The sequence below is a fragment of the Drosophila biarmipes genome, chromosome 3R, assembly GCF_025231255.1.
Source record: "Drosophila biarmipes strain raj3 chromosome 3R, RU_DBia_V1.1, whole genome shotgun sequence".
Classification (NCBI taxonomy): domain Eukaryota; kingdom Metazoa; phylum Arthropoda; class Insecta; order Diptera; family Drosophilidae; genus Drosophila; species Drosophila biarmipes.
In genome coordinates, this window is record NC_066616.1 from 23,564,979 (window position 1) to 23,584,396 (window position 19,418).

Sequence of the window (19,418 nt, forward strand, 5' to 3'; positions counted from 1 at the left end):
AAATTTTATTTACTCTTTGTACTCTTCATTTGTTTATTAATTTATAAAAAGGTGACTTAAAGTATACATCTATAAGCCTTCAGTTTAAGTCTAAGTAACAATCATAATTTACTATGGGTGTGAGTGAATAAGATTTTACATTTTATTAAACAAGTGAGATTTATGTTAGTTCGTTGGTTTGCAATGACGTTCAATAAGTAATCTTAACTAAACTACCCACTGATCCTTCTACCATAAGAATGTTAAATGTATGAACTTCCTATATAAACAAATAAAAATAGCTTGGCGAATTAATAATATGCTGAAATCACATAGCAGCTCCAAGTGTGAACGCTACGCAACAGTAGTCTCCCTTGTGTGAACATGGCATAGGTCCCCATTGGTTGGAGTCTTCGGTGCTGAGTGGTGCTCTATACCTTAATTAGTACATTTTGCTGACTGATTTTCTATATCGGCGCTTAGCACGTGTAGTTCGCACGTTGCTGGAATTTGTTGTTTAAAACGCTAAATTATACAGCTACCCGATGGTGCCGAACGAGAAAAGCTTCCCCCGAGGCGGGACAGTCCACACCGAGGCCAAAACCGCCGACATCAGCTCGAATATCGTGGGTTTGGCCATCGAAAATGCCGAGATCTGTGTACATATTTTTCTGTCCGACAGGTTTTTGGAGCCTCACAGAAGAAGGTGAAGAAGGCCCCAAAAGTGAAAGAAAACTTCCTGAGCGATCCAACCGAGGAGCAAAATGACCAACTGGAGGCCTTCTCCGCGGAAACGCTCAGCATGGACACGCTGCAGGAGGACATGCTGGTCATGGGAGTGGTTAAAGAGGCGACCGCCACAGCGCTGCAGATCGCTTTGCCCGGTCGGATGTTCGCCCGCACCCTGGTGGCGGACATCTCGGAGGCCTACACCCGTGTGGCCAAGGCGGCCATGTCGGGGGACACCAGCGAATACCACGATCTAGCCGAGCTCTTCCAGGTGGGCCGCATTGTCTACGGCAAGGCTATCAAAACAGAGAAGCTGAGCACCGGCCGCATCAGCCTGTTGCTTTCCTTAAAGCCCGCCGATGTCCATGGCAGTCTGCAGCACAAGAGCATCAAGAAGGGATTCATATTCTCCGGCGCCGTGGCGGAAATCCAGGAGCACGGCTATGTCATCGAGTCCGGAGTGCAGGGACTGCAGGCCTTTGTGCCCTGCGAGGAGCCAGCACAGACGCTTCACGTCGGCCAACTGGCCTTCCTGAAGGTCAAAAAGGTTCAGCATGACACCCACCAGAGCACCTGCACCTGTGTCCAGGTGGAGCAGGACCAGCTGCGAATCAAAAGCCAGAACGAGACGAATCTCGACTACATCCTACCGGGCAGCATCGTCAGGTTCAAGGTGGCCAAGCACCTGAAGGATGGCCTGAAGGGCAGCATCATGAACGAATCCTTCAGCGCCTACATCAACGAGCACCACCTGGCCCACCCATTGGACACCCTGGACGTCTACGAACTGAATGAGGACTACAATGCCAGAGTGCTATACGTGATGCCCCTCACAAAACTGGTGTACTTAACCCTAAATCTGGATATTAAAGCTGGAGATGAAGTGGGCAAGGTTCAGGATGATGAGGGGCAGGAGGAGGAGCCTCTCAAGGTGGGCTCCGTGGTGGAAAAGGCCAAGGTCCTGCGCCTGGGCAGCGGAGGAGTGGTACTGCTGCTCAACAAGAAGCTTAAGGGTATCATCTCGTATGGATCCATCAGGTCCAACTTTAAGGGTAACTACGATAAGGACGAAGTGCTGTCTAAATACGGACGAAAAACCAAGCACAAAGTCCGCATCCTGGGCTACGATGTCATCGAGTCTTTGTACTACTGCTCCGACGATCCCAACGTGGTCAACGAAAAGCTCTACTGCCTGGAAGACATTAAAGCCGGCGACCTGGTCACGGCTAAGATTTTCAAGAAGGACGACAAGATCAAGGGCTGGTCGGTGAAGATCGGCAAGGTGAACGGAATACTGGAGCAGCTCTATCTGGCACCCAATGTCCGCTACGATGTGGGTCTGTCGGTGAAGTGCCGCGTCCTGGAGGTCAGTGAGGAGCGCAAAGTCTGCTACCTGAGCAATCGCAGCGAGTACTTGGGCAAGGGAACGAAGCTACTGACCGATTATTCAGCCGCCCATTCTGGAAACGTCTATACGGGCACTGTGGTGCGATGTGAGGACAACTATGTGCTCGTGAAGTTCGGCAATGGCATCAAGGGAGTCCTACACAGGCAGAATCTGAAGGAGCAGAGTTCATTCTTCGAAGGACAGACCACAAAGTTCCGCATTCTGACCCGCACCAAGGATCAAATCACTTTGACTCTGCCGGAGGACAAGTTCCAGCTTGGCGAGATTTGTCCCGTTGAGATAACCAACGCCTTGGACGCTGGACTGGAAATAAAAATCAGCTTGGCTGCCGATGACGACGAAGAGGACGAGGACGGCAATCCCAAGGTGGAGGAGTACGTTGGTCTAATCCCGCTTCGCTTGCTTTCGGATCATCTGGAGTTGCTGCACGCTCACATGCGCATCCATCCCGCTGGCTCCCACACCGAGGCAGCCTGCATTATGCAGAACATCTTCAGCTTGCGCGACGTGGCCTACTTCAGTGGCCAGCTCACCAAGGATTGGCAAACGGTTCAAGTGGGAGACATAATTCGTTCCTATGTGAAGAATGCCACCGAGCAGGTGGTGGACCTCATGGTGTCCGTTCGCAACTACAACAAGCCGGTGAAGGTGCATGTCAAGATGCTGCGTCTGAATGCTGTGAAAAATGCGCCCGTGGAGCTGGTGCCGGAGCAGCTGCTGCTGGTGAAGGTTCTTAGCAAGGAGGTGGAAACCAAAACGCTGACTGTGTCTGCCAAGCTCACGGACGTTTGGAGCGGGGACCTTGGTGATACTGCCAAACTGGTCGAGAGGTGGGTTAACAATTCCATCTGGCTAGCCCAAAAAAACGTAAATATTCTTTTTTCCTTAATAGCTATCTGGATGAAGTGGCTCAGATAAAATCAGCGCTGAAGGAAAACTCTGCCCCTATTGCCAAATACTCTGTTGGCGACAAGATCGACGTGGTCTTCAAGGGCATCGATCCCACTTCCCATGACTGGGTTTATACAGTGGATGGCAAATCCAAGGTTTCCGCCCTGCTGCTCTCCAGTCTCGCTGGAACTGCTAAGCCTCCCGAGGCGGGCAGCAATCACCAGGCTGTAGTTCTATGGATCGACTACTCCAGCGATGTGTTGCTGATCAGCAACAAGAAGCATGATATAGCTCACATTTCGCCAAGCGGAGAACTCTCCACGAATCTGATGGGCAAGGCCGGCATGAAGGCCAAAGTTCTGTTGAAGCTGGAGTCCGTGGTTGTGTGCTCACTGAAGAAGGGCACGAATCCGCTGGTCATCTGTCCCATTCGCCTGCACCCCAACGATGTGGAGAACTCTGGAAGTGCGGGTCTGCGTCAGGGAGATTTCTGCAACATAGCCTTCATTCACGACAACCTGCCCATCGCAGTGCCAGAAACTGTTTGGCGCATCTGGAGAGGAGTTAAAAGAACAGCGGTGTCGGAGGATACCACCGTAAAGGCCAAGAAAGCCAAAACTGACGAGTCGCCAAAACAGAAGAAGGTAACAGTAAAAGAATCACTGGAACAGAAGAAGGAGACTGTGACGAAAAAGAAAGCCAAAGCGGAGGCCACGCCCACCAAGCGGAAGGCTGAAGAGCCAGAAGTTCTCACCAATGGCAAAAAGAAGGCTCAGCCCTTGACCAATGGCATTTCAAAGGAGGCACCCAAGCAAAATGGCAAGCTATTCTTTGAGGATAAAACTCCCGCCAAGAATGCCAAGTCGGAAACACCAAAAACCAATGGAACTGAAACCAAGGCGCGATTGCCCGGAGTTTCTAGTTTCTGGGAGAGCGATGTGAACCCTGCAAAGGAAGCTTCCAGCGACGAAGATGAGGAGGATTCCGCGGAAACCCAACAAAGCGCAGCTAAGAAGAAACGTCTTAGTGCCAAGGAGAAGGCCAAGGCGGAGGTCAAGGAAGAGCAGCGACTGCGGGAGATCGAGGAGCGCAATGCTGATCCCAACGCGCGTTTGGAGTCCATTGATCAGTACGAGCGGCTAGTGCTTGCCCACCCAAACAACAGCATATCCTGGCTGAAGTACATCGCCTTCCTGCTGTCCAGCACGGAGATCGAGAAGGCTCGCGACTTGGCGCGCAGAGCCATTTCGACGATTTCCTTCCGGGAAACCCAGGAGCTGAGGAACATATGGAGCGCCCTGCTCAACATGGAGCTCGTCTACAGCGACAATTTTGATGAGGTGCTCAAGGAGGCTCTGAACTGCAACGATCCTTTGGAAATCTACATAAGTGTTGTGGAAATCCTCAAGAAGAACAAGCAGAAGGAGCGTCTCTCAACCGTGCTGACTACAATCCTCAACAAGTTTAAGACGGAGCTGAGGGTATGGCCTCTGGCTGCCGAGGCCTACTTCTGGATGGGAAAGTCCGACCAAGTCCACAATCTACTCCAGCGCGCTCTGCGAGGACTGCCAAAGCAACAGCGTAAGTTTATAGGTCTGTAATTGAATCATGAATTGTATTTAAACTCGGATTTACCATTTCAGACATCCACTGCATTGTGGCCTTTGCCAAGATTTATGCGAAGAACGATAATAATGGCATGGCCCAGACTCTGCTAGACGGCGTGGTCACCTCCTATCCCAAGAGAATCGATATTTGGTCGGTGTATGTGGACATGCTGATCAAGGCGGGACAAATCGATTCAGCTAGGTGAGTCTGGGGCCGCAGGGAATTCAATATTTCATAATAATCGGATCCAAACTGTTTTTATTTCAGAAATGTTCTTGAGCGCGCAGTGCTGCAAAAACTGAAGCCAACCAAAATGCAAGTTATCTATAAAAAGTATCTGCAGTTGGAGGAGAACCACGGCACGGAGGCCACGGCGGCCAAGGTCAAGCAACAGGCCGAGCAGTGGGTAAAGAACTACGAAAATTCCATCAAATAGTTCCATCCCAGCCCCCCTTAGAGATCGTAATTTAGGATTAACTACAGAAGGTTACATTCAGTGTTTTTTCATGATACTTTATTCTAAAACTATTTTAAATGAAGTGTGATTCCGAGTGCTACCTTTTAAATATATATGTATGATAGTACCTATATATTATAGAAATACAGATGAAACGCTGCTTTGGCCTTGCCCCCTACACATAGGATGTAGGGCTGATGCCAAGAGTCAACTTAAGACTTGAACAATATCAAACATATTCTGCCACTGTGTATGATGGATGGTTGTGGGTGGGTTGAACACTAGGGATGTGACGGATTGGGGTGGGATGGTCTGGGCTTCGGTTTATGACCGTGGCGGTGACACTGACGGTTACAATGACAAGTGTGACGTGTGTACTCTTACATATTAATCAATAATAAGAAATAAGACGCTAGCAAATGTTACAATGGTTTCTTGATTTAGCAATTAGATTTAATTTATACATAAAACAGTCTGCGGTCACTCCTTGAAGATGCCGCGCACCTTGGCAGATGGTTTGCGCACCCTGCCCCGGCTGCTTACGTTCACCAGTTGTTCATCCGAGTCCACCGAAGTGACCTCCTCCTCCTCGTCGTCGTCGTCACGCTCGGTGGAGGCCTGCGATCGATCCTGGGAGCTGGCATGGGCATCGCCGTTGCGAACTCGTTTACTCCGGTGAGAATAGCCGGCCGCCGCCTCCTCCTCCTCGGATTGCTCGTTGTAGCGCGGCCTCTTCTGATTTCGACCGGCACGCTGGTTCCCACTTCGATTGCTGCGACGACTGCGCGGTTCCACATAGTCATCGTCGTCGTCGTTCACGAAGGAGTTATTCGATGGCGGGCGACGGGTGCGCCGCAGAGGACGCTCTTGCGTTGCCGCAGAGGAGGAGGAGGTTTTCGTCTTGCGCCTCGTGCGTCCATTGCTGGGCGAGACGTAGCTGGTCAGTGGCTGGTTGTCCTCCGAGTCGGAGTCCTCTTCGTCCTCGTCGGCGTAGCTCTGGGAGCTGGAGCCGCCGTCGGTGCCCTCGTCCGAGGCGGCCGCCTCCTCCTCATGATCCTCATCGTGGGAGTTCGCCTGACTCGCTCGTCCCCGCAGTCGTCTGGTTACCACATTGCTGGTACTGTTGCTAGTGCTATTCGTGGTGGAGGTGGGTCGCCGGTGATTGGCTATGGCAGAGAGCAGACGTGAGTTTTCCAGCACATCCTGACTGGTGTCAAGCTCATCGGCGTTTCGTTGATGGCGAGACAGAATGCGTCGCGGAGCCCTTGACGAATTGACATTGCCCAGGTAGTTGTGGTCATGGGTGGACACCGCCGGCTGCTGTTCGGCCCGGGAGCCTGCGGCCGAGGACGTCGTGGAGGTGGCATGGGAACGGGTCATGTGGGTGTTCCGTTCCGGCGGCGAGGCCAAGCGACGCCGCAGGCTGAGCGGATGAGGTGCTGATGTTGTTGCCGTTGAGCTTGCTTTTGCAGGTGATTGGTAATTTTCTGCAAGGAAAAAAGAAAAAGAAGGGTAAGTCACCATTCTTATTTCTGATAAACTTATTCTGATACACTTACTTTGCTGATTGTTGGCTAACGGCTCGTTGTCACTGTCGTCGTCATCGTCGTCACTCTGGGCTGGACGGACGACGGTGTTGCGGTTCGTACGCAGCTGACGGACAGAACCAGCAGCGGCCTGAGCCAGAGCGGCTCGACTGGTAGAGGGCACGTCATCTTTTGTGGGTGTGGGCAGGATCTAAGGTGGGGAAATGATTAAAACAAATGTTCACTAAGTAATAGTAACCCACAACAAACCTCTTCGGCTTCTTCGCTTTCTTCCTCCTCCTCCTCTTCGATGTCGCTGCCGCGACCCCAATCCATCAGAGCCCGCTTGGTGCTCTGGCGGGTCGGTCTCGTTACAGGGGAGTCCGTATCGGATTCTATGATGCGTCCGTTACGGACTGGCAGGTGGTAGCTGTGATCGTTCTCGGCGGCCAGATGGGATGAGGTTCTGCTGCCGTTGGCCCGAGTGTTTCGCGAGGGACTCTCCAGGCTGGAGTTGGCAGCTGCTGCGGCACTAGTACTCGGCCCATTGCCAATGGCATGGGATCTGCTGTTCGCCGAGCGGCCCTTTCGGCGCCCTACCTGGCTGTCTTGGGTGCTCTCGTCGTGCTGCGAGTGGGAGGCCGCCTCCTCAGCGGAACTACCAGCCATGCGACGCGTTCGGCGGGGTGAACCAGCGGCAGCCACAGCCGCTGCGGCTGGACTCTTGTTCAACCGCCGCCGCTTGCTGGAGTGCCCGTTATTCTGTCGATTGCTGGATGTTCGCTTGGCTCCCGATCGTCGGCGACTGCTGCGTTCCTCGTTGGGATTGTAGCTATCCTCGGAATCGTGTTCATTGGAGTCATCGCTGAGCCGCTGCCTCTGCCTGGCCCTGCGCGTGCGTGTCTGCTGTGGCGAACTATCATTGGACTGGGCTCGTTCCTCCTCATCGCTGCTGGCATCCGAAGTGGCCTGCGCACTGGTTTCCTCCTCCTCTTCCTCCTCGCTGCTGCTCTCCTTGATTCGGCGTTGCTGGGCGGCGGATGAGGAAGTTACACGGTTGGAGCCAGACGAACTAGCACTGACGGCCACGCCATTTCGGCGACGAGAGCGCCCTCTTGTGGTTTCCGCCTCCTCGTCTTCATCATCGTCGTCGTCATCATCCTCGTCTTCATCCTCACTAGAGTTAGGCAGTGGTAATCTTCTGGCCGCGGCCGTCGGTTTTGGATTGCGTCGCGTGGTGCGCTCCTTGTTGGTCCGTTTGTTTGGACTACTGCTGGATCCACCACGTCCTCCGCCGCCACTGCTGCCCGACTTGTTCTTATTAGCACGCCTGCAGGCCGCCTTCCAGCTGGTGATCACCGTCTTGATATGGGACTCAAAGAGCGCACAGAGTCGCAGGGTCATGGAGTAAATCTAAAAATAACAAATGGTTAAACACAATAGTCATTACTTGTTGAAACTTTAAATCTTTCGTGGTGAAATGTGTTAGTAACCCGGGCTGGGAGATGAGAAACCTTACCGCTAGATTATCCTACATTAGATGATAGTCACGTAGATCGTCATTCATTTGGTTAGACATTATATCAAAATGTTTTCATGGGTTATTTTTCATAAGATTGTTTTTTACATTTTTGATGGTCATGAGTTGGGGTGGTTAATTTGAAGATCGAGATTGAAGGCATGTTCACGGAAGGCAAAAGAAACGTAAAGAATAGATGGATGAGCTTGCATATGTGTCTACGTGAGTGGTGAGGGAGGGATGGGGTTAGCAACTTAAGCGAAAAGGCAACAGCTGAGAAGGAGGATGGAGATCTCAGTCTTGAAGTGCAATAAATGACGATCTGCAACCGATCTTCAAATCTGCGTTCCACTCACCCGCGAGCGTTTGTTGGTGTTGTAGTTCTTCGAGTTCTGAAAAATCAATCGCACATCCTTGGCAAAGTCCAACGGGTCGTCGTAGTTGCCGCCCAACAGATCCTCCTTCACGGTGCGTAGATCCATGGGCGTGGCTATGATCTCCAGGTAGTCAGGGAAGTCGATGGTGTCCACGGGCTCGCGGAACGGCTCCGAATCCGTTCGAGACCACATCAGATCGAGCAGTTGTCGGCAATCGGCTCGCCAATCGCCTTCCGAGTGAATTCGAGTGGATCTAAAAAAATTATTGATTAGTTAAAAATAATATTATATTTATTTATCATTATTCTCACCGTCGGGCGGAGGATACTCTCTGCCTGGCTGCTGCTGCGGCTGCCGAAGTGGTTGGACCTGTGCTGGTCGACGGCACCACATCCGAATCTGCCTCGTTCTCCGACTCGGAGGAGTGGTACACATCTGCCAGCTGATGATAAACAGCAGCCACATCAATCTCATCCGGTTCCCTAAAAGATATAAAATCTAATTTAGAAAGGGGCGCCTTTTTACCATAATAAACCCTTTTCTAACCTGATGATCCTCAGACAGAGGTCTGTGACAATCCGAGAATGCTTGACAATAATCGCGTGCCGGCGGTTGTACTGCTCCGCATTGGTGGCCAGGTAGCGCACATCGAACTGGGCTGAGGTGATGCGGCGGTAGAAGTGGTTCTCAAAGCGAGACTTTATCGTGGTCAGATCGATGGGATATTCGATCAAATAAGCGTAGTCCGGATAAATGTTCAGGTCGACGGGGGCCAGGAAATGCTCCGCTATAGAAAGACGCATTACCTATAGGAAAACCCAATTAGTAATGAATTAGAAATAAATTGAAAATAGAAAAAAAGAGAAATTCAATCCTCACCTGCTCTAATCCATTGATTATGCGTCTGCAGGTGCCATCGCGATCTCCACGATGCCATTCCTCCGACTTTGGCTGGTACAGTGTGGCGCGTATCTCCTCCGGCAGAACCTCAACAGCTCCTCCCACTTCCACCGGCACCCTGGCCTGGTCGATGGGCTCCATGTCCCAGGGACTCATGAACTCGTACTCGCCGTTGTCCCAGCGCACGCGGAAACACATAAAGGAGGAGTCGGGGAAGTCGGCGGAGAGGGCGTGGCGCGATTCAATCTGTCCCATCCACCAGCCGTCGACAATCATGCAACGAAACCGATCGCCAATGCTCCAGTTTCGTTGCACAGCAAGATCGTAGGTCTGACGAAGCACGAGAAAGTCCAGGACGTCGGGCATGTCGTGGTACTTGATCTTGAACGTCGTCCCCGTCATGTTGCCCTCCTCATCGATAATGGCTAGCTTCAGGCAGCACAGTCGTGGTGGACGGATTTCGTACTTGATTCCTATGACTCGGACCAGCTCGTGGTCGCGCAGGTTGTGAAAGTTCCACGGCTCCGAGCTGTGCGTCAGCTTATAGACCTTCTTTAGGCGCACGGCGTCCAAGTACTTGGCGTGTCCCTGCCGGAAGTAGACCACCTCGTCGCCCATCTGCGGATAGTAGGGAGCCTTGCGGGGAATCACCTCCGACAGCCATTCAGCCGGGCGATACAGCTCCGGTATCTCTCCATTAGCATCTGTGGGCGGGAACAGAACGGTCTTGCGTCCCACCTTCCGGGCCGTGACCTGTCCACCTCTGGCTCTGCCCGCCCGCTCATCGTCGCTGCTGTCATCGCTACTGCGAGGTCGCCGAGATAGCGGCTTGCGTTTGGAGCGCTTCGGGGGCTCCAGATTCGGGCCGGGAGTATCCGCCACCCAATCGGAGTAGTCCGAGCTGTCGGTTTCCGACTCGTCGCTGCTGTCCTCTAGGTTTTCCTCCACATTCGAGTAGCTGGTGTCGCCGGACGAGTTGCTGGACACATCTTCTTCCTCCTCCTCGGGCGGCGGTGCGACCTCGTCGAAGCGCTCCGGCTCTTGATCTCGCACAGCGCGTGTGCGGTAAGCGGGTTGCTGCTGTCCGGCTGCAGCCTGAGCGCCACGTCTTCTTCCAGCTCTCGGGCCGCCGCCGCCGCCACCATTGGCACGCGTATTCCTTGGTCTACCCACATTGCCTGTCTGCTGGGAAGATGCTGCACTGGCAGTGTTTATCATGATCGGTCGGCGACGCATCTCGCGTTTGTACTCCTGTTTCTCAAACTGGCCGGCGGCGTAGATGGTCTGCTTGAGGTTCTGCAACTGGGGGTACTTCATGGGACGCACATAGGTGCGGCGGATGAACTTTATGGGAAGTGCCTGCTGCGCTTGTGCCTGTCCATGTTCAGCTGCATGTTCTAGTCCTGATGCAGCCCCTGCGGGTGGATGAGACGGTCCCGCTTGGTCCTCAGCTGGCGCAGCACCTGCCGCACCCCATCCTTGGCGAGATGTGCTCATACGACTGCCCAGGACGTTGCCACGGGAGGATTGCCGGCCGTTGGAGTCCGGCAGTTGACGATTGGTCAAGCGCTCAAAAGTAGGGTTGCCATTGCTCGGATTGGCATCGTTGCCATTGGCACTAACCGATTGCCGATTGGCCAGGGCTGCAATCATGCGGTCTATGTGGGAGTAGTTAGCTCCCGCTGCTCCTCCAGCAGCAGCTGGGACCAACGCCGCGGGCGGGGCCTCAGCGGGTGCGGCGGCCACAGCTAGATCACCGCCTGCTCCTCTATCGTCGATCACTACGCCATCCACACCAACTGTGAGATTTGGTATCAATTGATCCAAGCTGCAGCTCTCACGGCCTGGGACAAATCGCTGAAACCTTGACGGATGGGGGTTGCCATCTGCATCAACCAGGAACGGCGGTGGCATCAGATGCGGCATTATTTGCGTCTGCTCGTCCACTACATGGTGCTGTGCATCTCTTAGCAAAGGCCGGAAATCCGTATGAAAAAACAGCTCCGTGGGCAGCTAAAATGAATTCACATATTTAACACCTTAAACATCACATCCTTTTTAGATCAATACATACCATTTTGTACTTTTCAATGCACACGCCCAAACCAAAGATCAGGATGTGACCATGGGAATCGGTGGCAGCTATCATCGTGCCATCCGGGGACCACTTGGCATCGAACACACTGCCATGGCCCTGGCCATCAATGTCGTTCAGAAAGTTGGCCACACAAACGCCCTGTTCAATATCCCACAGGAACACCTGGCCATCGTGGCCGGCGGACAGCAGGACATGCTCATCTCTTGGGTTCGACTCAAGCACATACAGCTCATCCTTGTGACCACGCAGGACACGATGCAGCTTGGCTGATTTCGAGTCCCAGATTTTTATCTATTCGAGGGGATAACCAGATGTGAAAGGAGTTTTCAGATTAAGATGCAGTATACTCACAGTAAAATCGTTAACAGCTGTGATGACATAGCGATCCGAGGCATCCCAGGCCACCATGGTTACCTTTAGCCTCTTTCCCTCCTCCGGTTCTGGGCAGCTGCAATTCATAAACATATTTGCCATTAGCCATTTTTAAATCCTTCTTAAATACCTTAAATCTAAGATTTCAGTATTTTATATAATCAAAGTCATTCTAAGTGTTACCATATGCATACTATCGTATCTCACCTGGCCAGACGCTCCGTCATGCACAGCTTGGCGCTCTTCCACTGCTGCGACTCAAACGTCCATATATGTGCGGTGCCATCTTTGCTGCCCGAAATGAATCTCAGGCCACGGTGCGACCACTGAACCGAATCTACTGCATCCGTGTAGGCCTCTGTCTCCAGTATCCGCTTCGGACCGTCCTCGCCCATCATGTAGACGCGAACATGGTGATCCGCAGAGCCAGCGGCCAGAAATATGCCGCCCGGCGAGAATGTGGTGCACATCATCTGGGCCTGTCCGGGCCGCAGCTTCTCGTGATACTGCGTAGGCTTCGGGGCAAACGTGATCTTTTGCCCGCGCGGAGTTGAGTACTGCCAAAAGGCGATAGATCCGTCCGTGCTGGTGGTCACCAGATACTTCAGATCGCTGCACGGCGATGGACAAAAGTTCACCGACGTTATCATGCCCGTGTGAGCGGAGAGGACGGCGATGGGCGAGGTGGTCTGCATGTCCCACACCCTCAGAATGTGATCCAACGAGCCGGCGGCCAGCATGGTATTGTCCAAGTTGATGGCTATGTCTGTGATCTCGGAGGAGGCGCCTCGCAGAGTGGCCAACAGACGGCCATCTGCTGCGGACCAGATCTTGATGAGTAAATCATCCGCTCCGGTGATGATGTAGCGCCCAGTGCGGTCGAAGAGCACGCAGTACACCGAGGACAGGTGGCCCACGGTGCGACGAAGCAGCTTAGTCCGACTGTAGAGGTTGGTGGGCACAAGCAGCTTGCGGCGCACATCTCCGCCATGTTCGCGGCCAACGAGGACTCGGTCTGGGGAAATTAAGTTATTGAAATCCGTCAAGACTTGTAATCCACAAGTACTTACCCAAGTTGTGTGTGGGCTTGGTCAGGCGCGAGTCGGGCAGCGAGACTCCATGAAGGCGGGTGCAGTAGTCCTTCAGGGAGCGATGGCAGTAGACGGTGTCCTTGGTGCGCAGGAGGTTCTGGCGCCCGGTCCCCAAGAGCGAATTGATGCCCGGCACACTGGGCGGCAGATCGCGATCCACCAGCGGACCCAGGCGTCCGCATATCTCGAGCAGATGGTTGGCGCCAATGTGCTTGTACTTTCGTTCCTGCGGATTCAAATTCAAAGGTTAACGTCTCTCCATCGATTATCGATAAACGCAGCGATAATCGCACCGATAGGCGCAGTGCATACGGTTGTCTTGCTCTCGCGCACACAAGTCAAGGCAAAGTGGTGGTTGCGCGCCCATGTGTGTGCGCATGGCCCTGTGCCTGTGTGCGAAAGCAAAATGTCGGCTGGCTGCAACTAATTGTTATAACTAAAATTAAAACGCATTTGTTTAAAAATGCTAGCTCTTCAAAAATGTTAATTTTCCCGGGGCTTTGGGAATTTTTGCTTTCGTTTAAGGAGATTTCATAAATTTCCCCTTTTTTTACCCCTAATTAAGTTAATAAACATTTAGTTATTTGTTAATTTAACAGCTACAATGATTAATGCCGTTAGTTACAATGTTTTACTTTTTAAAGAAAAAACTAATTTTTACAGGCAACTTTTTTCTCTATCCCCGCGATGACGTCACAAAGGCGCATGCAGGAAAGAGAGAGGGCGAGTGCGAGAGGCAGACACACACTTACGCAACACTTAAGGCCGATCAAAAGGCATTTGACGATAACTTTAAAAGCCTAATTGATTAATTATGAAAACACTCACCAGTTCCTCAAAGGTCTGTTCATGCTCGTTCCCCAGCCAATCGAGACGACGCGGCAAAACCTGGGAATCGAAAGGTGCGTTATATATAGACGGGTGTACATATGCGTGTGTGTGTGTGTGTGTGTGTCTGTGCGAGGGGCTCTTATCACTAGTGCACTCCGTGACGTCGCCGATGACGTCGCGGGGCATCCCTATGATTTGTTTTTTTTTTTGTCTCTTTTTATGGACGGACTATGACTATATCCCGTGGCCCCAACAAGCCCACAATTCAGTCTGATTTCCAACTCTGAGACAAGCGGACGTCGTCGTTCGCTGCCGGCAGCAGAAACAACAAAAACAACCAAAACAAAGCGTATAAACAAACGCGGTTTTCTTTTTTACCCCCCCACCCCCGGCGGAGCCCAGGGGAACTATGAAAGAAATATCCCGAAAAAAACCAAAACTTACCTTCTTCTCCTCGAGTTCCCGGATCAAGACCTGTAAGAGCAGAGGAATAGATGTGGAAGTGGATGGAATTATTAGTAAAAAATGTTTGTAAACAAAGCGGGTCGCGAAATTGCGCTCTTTTTTGGTTTCCGATTCCATTGCGATCTCGAGAGCGTTGCTTTAACCCACCTTGGCCGTCTCCTCCAGCGGCCCCTCGGCCAGGAACTTGGAGATGAGGAAGTACAGCTCTGCAAGATAGGGAGATTCACGGGTTTAGTGCAACAAGTTGTTGGAAACGCACTCGCCAGGAGTCGCCAAAACGGCATAAATATCTTGTAAAAGGGGCCCGTGCAGTTCGCTTGGCCAAACGCAGGCGAAAAAACGCAGCCATTCGTATGCGAAGGGCGAGAGGCACAGACACACATTTCACAAAGTCAGGGGGCTGCCTGTCGGGGGCCCTGCTTTGGCACGCCCGCGGCGCCCTCGGGCGGTACGCACCTGGCCTTATCGCATCACCGGAACTGGGCTGTCTAGTTTCCATTATTCATTGCGAATTGAGGCTCCGATTATGACAAAATTGCAGTTGCTTTCTTCTAAAATTCTTTTCGCAGCTTCTTCTTCCCGTGTGACACTCGAGTGCCATTCGCCCCGAACTGGTCGCGCAGGCGTTTCGATAGTTTGCGACTGGGCGCTCACGAGCTGGCTATCGATTGTCGTTGGACTGGGCCTGATTTGAATTTGAAAGCACTTCATATGGATGTTCTAGTCCTTTTTAAATGTTCTTTTAAACTGACCGAAAAACCAAACTTTCTGAGTAGTTGTTTTGATTGTTCTTAATCAAAATGAATGAAAGCGGTCATCTAAGCTGTATATATATGTGTGCTTTTTAAATGGAAAAAATAAACAAAACAAGGTGTATTTGTGGTTCTTGATTGCATTTTCCCTGTCTAATTTTCTATTATTATTTTTACTGCGTTTCCTTAGGTTTTCTACATGGTAATTCTTAAAATCAAGAAATCGGTTTAAGAAAAGACACCGCTGATTCCATTTGTTTATATGAAAAACTGTATACAATAAAAACAAAAACTACAAATTGTTTCATTTTTAAATTTGCCACAATAGTATATCGATTATCTTCAAGTACTTCACATGCCCACTCGGGGCGAATGGCAAGGACTACTTTCAAAAATTAAAACAATTTTTATTTAAAACTTCCTGACTCTTACAACGTGTTTTTAAAATAAAAATAAGTTTATGAAATTTCCTTAAAATAATAGCTACCTTATAAGCAGTTTGAACTCCGGTAAGAATACCCCATATGTAGACCGCCCACCACTAGTTATGGATATCGGAGCAGCTGCGATAATTATTTTTTGGGAGATTTTGCCATTTTCGCATGTAACAAAAAAATTAGAATTAGCCAACAAATAGACGCCAATAGGTAAATGCCCCGGAAAACCGACTGCTCCAACGGATAGCGAATCAAGCCAACATGGAGTGCAATCTGGGAAGCGAGATTGGCCAGAAGATGCGCGTAAGTGACTGCGGAAAATCAATGAACTCGTAATGCCCGCAGAAGGATTACCCCCAAAATAAATGTTTTATGTCCCTCACATAGAGCGCCGTCAAGGCGAAGCTGCTGGAACTGGGAACAGGAGGATCATCTGGTTTCATAGACGACGAACTGCCGGACTATGTGATGGTCATGGTGGCCAACAAGCGCACCAAACAGCAGATGAACGCGGAGCTGAACCTTTTTCTCGGCGACCAGACCGATCTCTTCGTCACCTGGCTGCACGAGGTGCTGCAGAAGCTCCAGGAGGTCACACTGCCCACATCCAGTGGTAAAGGAATGCATTCTCCCTCGTAGTTTATCCATTAACTCCCATTTATTTTTAGCTTCCAGCAAGAAGCGAAAGTCTCGTGGCCAAGGAGAGCCTCCCAAATCCAAGGAGAAAGAAAAGGAGAAGGACAAAAAGGGTTCCAAGAAGGACAAGAAAACAAGGGCAGAGATGTCGGAGCCACAGCCAAGTTCCACGGACGCCATGCCTGTCATCACCTCCATCACCGATGTCTTCGCCGAAGAGCTACTGGAAAAGGCCAAGAAAACCATGGACATCGATATCAGTGCCAAAGACGAGATACTGCACAAAAAGAAGAAGCGCACATCCATCGAGAATGTTGAGGCACCGGCTAACAAAGAGCAGGAACTGCCCGCCGTGTCCGAGATCAGCTCCACAACCAGCGGTGTCAATCGGCAGAAGGATCTCGCCGAGCTGGCCGAAATCCAAAAGAAGATCCATGCCGCCAAGAAGCATTTACGTCAGATTGGCGAGATCGGGGATGAGAGCGACGAGGACGACGAGGATCTTTTGAACCTGAGTGCCCAGGACGAGTCGGTGGACCAGGAGCCCGAGGAGGAGACGCCGCAGACGGAGGCGCCACCAAGAAAAGTCAAGAGTCCCATTGTTTTTAAGAGGCGCGAGAAAACACCAGAAAGGCGTCCAGAGGCTGAGCCAGAGACTGATTCCCGCCAGGAAGCGGTGACGGAGGAGTCAAGCCCCAAACTAGATTCGGCGACTGAGAAATCCAAGGAAGACCGCTCTGAGCGGAGGTCCGTGCACGATCGTCTAGGTTCCAAGTCCCAGCAGCCGGCGGAACGATCGCAGCGCAGCCAAAAGGAGCTCTATGTACCGGCCCATCGGCGACGCAGTGAGCCCGAGGCCAGCAAGGAGCGGAGTCAGCGAGAGCGCTCCCGGGAACGGCGCACTAGCCGCGGCACGTCGAGGGACACCAATCGAAATCACCGCCAGCATCGTTCGCCCAGTCCCGAGGCTCCTAGCACTAAGCAACGCATTGGTTCCCGGGTAATTGTGGCCGTTAACAAGCCGCCAGAACCGTCGGACGATGAGGATATGGCCGATAAGCCGGTGAACTCCGTGATCAAGATCAAGCCCAGGCCCCAGGTTTCTCCCAGACGACAGGCCTGTAAGAACCTCCTCCTGCGAGCCGTGGCCGACGCCCAGCGCTCCACAATTCTGGCCAAGACTTCGTCGAAGAAGGAGACCGAAGAAGTGGGTAAGATCAGCAGCTCTCTGGGCAAGCGCAAATCGACGGATAAGAGCGATCGAGCCCCGGATCGCGATCGCGAAAGGGAACGCGGCAAGCGGAGTGCACCTAGCAACGAACTTTTCCGGCGCACCACTCGGGAATTGGTGGTCAATGTGACGCAGAGGGATGTCAAGCGTACACGGAGATCCAACGAAAGTCGCGCCGAGATTAAAGTGGTGGAGGAAGAATATACGCCTAGTTTGTTGACTGAGCCAATCGAAGCCTATGTGCCGCAGCTGCTGACGAACGTGGATGAATTGGACTTGCACATTAGCTCCCATGACGAGCCCAGTCCCAGTTCCGGAGCGCTCAAGACCCAGTTTGTGGTCACGTTAAACGGCGATAAAGCTCTGGGCGGTAACAACGGCAAGGGAGGCTCCTCCTATCGCAAGAGGCCGAGCAGCTCACACAGGCGCTCCACCTCACCAGTATCCACTCCACAAGTGTCGTCCTCCAGCGCTGAGCCGACGTCCACGACGGGGGACAAGCGACGCCGATCAAATCGTGACAGGAGCTTCTCGCGATCGCCAACACAGAGCACTGGCTCACCCTCCCTGCAGGCGACACGGAGTCTGAATCGTAACGAGGTGCTCCGGCAGCCACAAGAGATCAAGAAGATCATCATAAAGAATGACACCGATGAGGATGATGAAATGCACGGTTCACCGAAGAAAAGATCCAATAAGCGCCAACAAGCAGCGTCAGCTACAACCTCGGCCAATGGCCACAAGGACAATAAGGTTAAAGCTCCTCCTATTGAGGATGGCTCCACTACCCCCCCACTGCCGGCCAAACCGAAGCAGCGGGCGGAAAAGAGAGGGCCCAGCAAGGAGAAACCCATAAGATCTAGTTCAGCAGAGGCGCCAGCGGGAGCCACAGCCTCAGACGGCGCCACAAACAGCACTTCTACTGTCACCAAAGCCAAGCACACGCCCATACGCTTCACACTAAAGAACGAGGACGAGCCGAGTCCAAATAAAAAGCGACGTTCTGGCAGCCGAGAACGCGATGCAGTGGGTCCGGAGAAACGCAGAGTACCCATACGCAGTGCTGAGGACAGGAAGTACGACAACCTGCCTGCATGTAAGTAGATTATTCAAATTAAATTTAAACTATTACTGAAGTCACTATTCTTACCTTGCTTAGTAAGCGCGGTTAGCGTGGACTCCACCGTGCTAAAGGTGAACAAACCCAAGGAGCGCTGCAAGTACCATCCCAACTGCACGAAGCAGTTCTGCGAATACTACCATCCGACGGCGGCTTGCAAGTCCTTCCCCAACTGCAAGTTCGCGGACAAGTGCATGTACTCGCATCCCAAGTGCAAGTTCGACTTGGCCTGCATGAGCATTGACTGCAACTACGCCCACAGCGGTCAAAGGGATCTCAGTCATGTTCAACTGACGGCGCCTCCTCTATGTAAGGAATACCTATTATCTGTCCTATACATATTTATTAAATCCTACCTCTGTTCTCAGCCTCTCACGTCATACCCGTGCAAAACTACAAGTCAATATCGGCTCCTGTGACCTCCACGACGGCGACCACGATGTGCAAGTACTACCCCAACTGTTCCAAGTTGGGCTGCACCTTTTATCACCCGAAACCCTGCCGCTTTGGCAAGAACTGCGTGAACAAGCTGGAGTGCATCTTCTACCATCCGGAGATGCAGAGCAAGTTCAAGTGGGTGGCCTCTTTGGGCTGAACTATCCAATATACTATGCGTTGAAACGATATTTAGCAAATGTACTCTGGGCTCCCGGAAATCGGCTACTATTCGATACCATTGCCTTTCAATTGTATGATTAGGCAAGCATGGAGTTTTTTCTGTCTATATACACACAGTTGTATACCTAATTAATCTGGATTTTTATTTGCATTCATCCTATTGCTTATAATTAATAACTTTTTTATTAGTCATTGGCAGCTCTCTCACTGAAATGATAAACAAAACTAAAGTTTGTTGTTCATGCGGATTTGTTTGCATCCAAACCATAAAGTACACGTCATGCTAAAGTTGACGAATAAATTTAGCAATAGTTGCTATAAATTGGAAACAATAAGAGATTTATTTTTATTGCTTTATGAGGGGTGCCACGAT

At 51.6% G+C, this 19,418-nt stretch overlaps 3 protein-coding genes and 1 long non-coding RNA gene across 4 annotated transcripts; 3 read left to right on the forward strand and 1 right to left on the reverse strand.

The window, feature by feature from the left end:
- Positions 1-435: 435 nt before the first annotated feature.
- Positions 436-5,306, forward strand: LOC108026188 (protein RRP5 homolog). The gene is made up of 5 exons (XM_017096978.3): positions 436-605; positions 662-2,946; positions 3,009-4,588; positions 4,651-4,816; positions 4,883-5,306. The coding sequence occupies exons 1-5, from the start codon at positions 525-527 to the stop codon at positions 5,049-5,051; spliced, it is 4,281 nt and encodes a 1,426-aa protein (XP_016952467.1). The 5' UTR covers positions 436-524; the 3' UTR covers positions 5,052-5,306.
- LOC108026187 (PH-interacting protein) lies at positions 5,108-14,846 on the reverse strand. Its single transcript, XM_017096977.3, has 15 exons — positions 14,708-14,846; positions 14,399-14,457; positions 14,231-14,260; positions 13,784-13,843; positions 12,935-13,181; positions 12,072-12,879; positions 11,844-11,940; positions 11,469-11,783; positions 9,374-11,407; positions 9,041-9,300; positions 8,806-8,976; positions 8,474-8,747; positions 6,869-8,011; positions 6,632-6,809; positions 5,108-6,559 (listed from the first exon to the last, which is right to left on the reverse strand). The coding sequence occupies exons 1-15, from the start codon at positions 14,748-14,750 to the stop codon at positions 5,553-5,555; spliced, it is 6,726 nt and encodes a 2,241-aa protein (XP_016952466.1). The 5' UTR covers positions 14,751-14,846; the 3' UTR covers positions 5,108-5,552.
- LOC122817804 (uncharacterized) lies at positions 13,790-15,127 on the forward strand. The gene is made up of 2 exons (XR_006367372.2): positions 13,790-13,857; positions 14,821-15,127. It is a non-coding gene; the product is annotated as an uncharacterized LOC122817804 (long non-coding RNA).
- A 421-nt stretch (positions 15,128-15,548) lies between these two features.
- On the forward strand, positions 15,549-19,380 carry LOC108026371 (zinc finger CCCH domain-containing protein 14). Its single transcript, XM_017097291.3, has 5 exons — positions 15,549-15,743; positions 15,828-16,053; positions 16,109-18,403; positions 18,467-18,736; positions 18,796-19,380. Exons 1-5 carry the CDS (start codon positions 15,702-15,704, stop codon positions 19,020-19,022), a joined length of 3,060 nt encoding a protein of 1,019 aa, XP_016952780.1. The 5' UTR covers positions 15,549-15,701; the 3' UTR covers positions 19,023-19,380.
- The last annotated feature ends 38 nt before the right edge of the window (positions 19,381-19,418 follow it).

Excerpts from the sequence above, each read along its gene's own strand:
- LOC108026187 (XM_017096977.3), bottom strand. The coding sequence starts at position 14,750 with ATGGAAACTAGACAGCCCAGTTCCGGTGATGCGATAAGGCCAG. Across the intron at positions 11,784-11,843 it reads CAGCTGTTAACGATTTTACT|ATAAAAATCTGGGACTCGAA; the intron begins GTGAGTATACTG and ends CCCCTCGAATAG. Across the intron at positions 6,560-6,631 it reads GTTAGCCAACAATCAGCAAA|AAAATTACCAATCACCTGCA; the intron begins GTAAGTGTATCA and ends TTTTCCTTGCAG.
- LOC108026371 (XM_017097291.3), top strand. The coding sequence starts at position 15,702 with ATGGAGTGCAATCTGGGAAGCGAGATTGGCCAGAAGATGCGC. Across the intron at positions 16,054-16,108 it reads CACACTGCCCACATCCAGTG|CTTCCAGCAAGAAGCGAAAG; the intron begins GTAAAGGAATGC and ends ATTTATTTTTAG. Across the intron at positions 18,404-18,466 it reads GTACGACAACCTGCCTGCAT|TAAGCGCGGTTAGCGTGGAC; the intron begins GTAAGTAGATTA and ends TACCTTGCTTAG.
- LOC108026188 (XM_017096978.3), top strand. The coding sequence starts at position 525 with ATGGTGCCGAACGAGAAAAGCTTCCCCCGAGGCGGGACAGTCCACACC. Across the intron at positions 606-661 it reads CCGACATCAGCTCGAATATC|GTTTTTGGAGCCTCACAGAA; the intron begins GTGGGTTTGGCC and ends TCTGTCCGACAG. Across the intron at positions 4,589-4,650 it reads AGGACTGCCAAAGCAACAGC|ACATCCACTGCATTGTGGCC; the intron begins GTAAGTTTATAG and ends TTACCATTTCAG.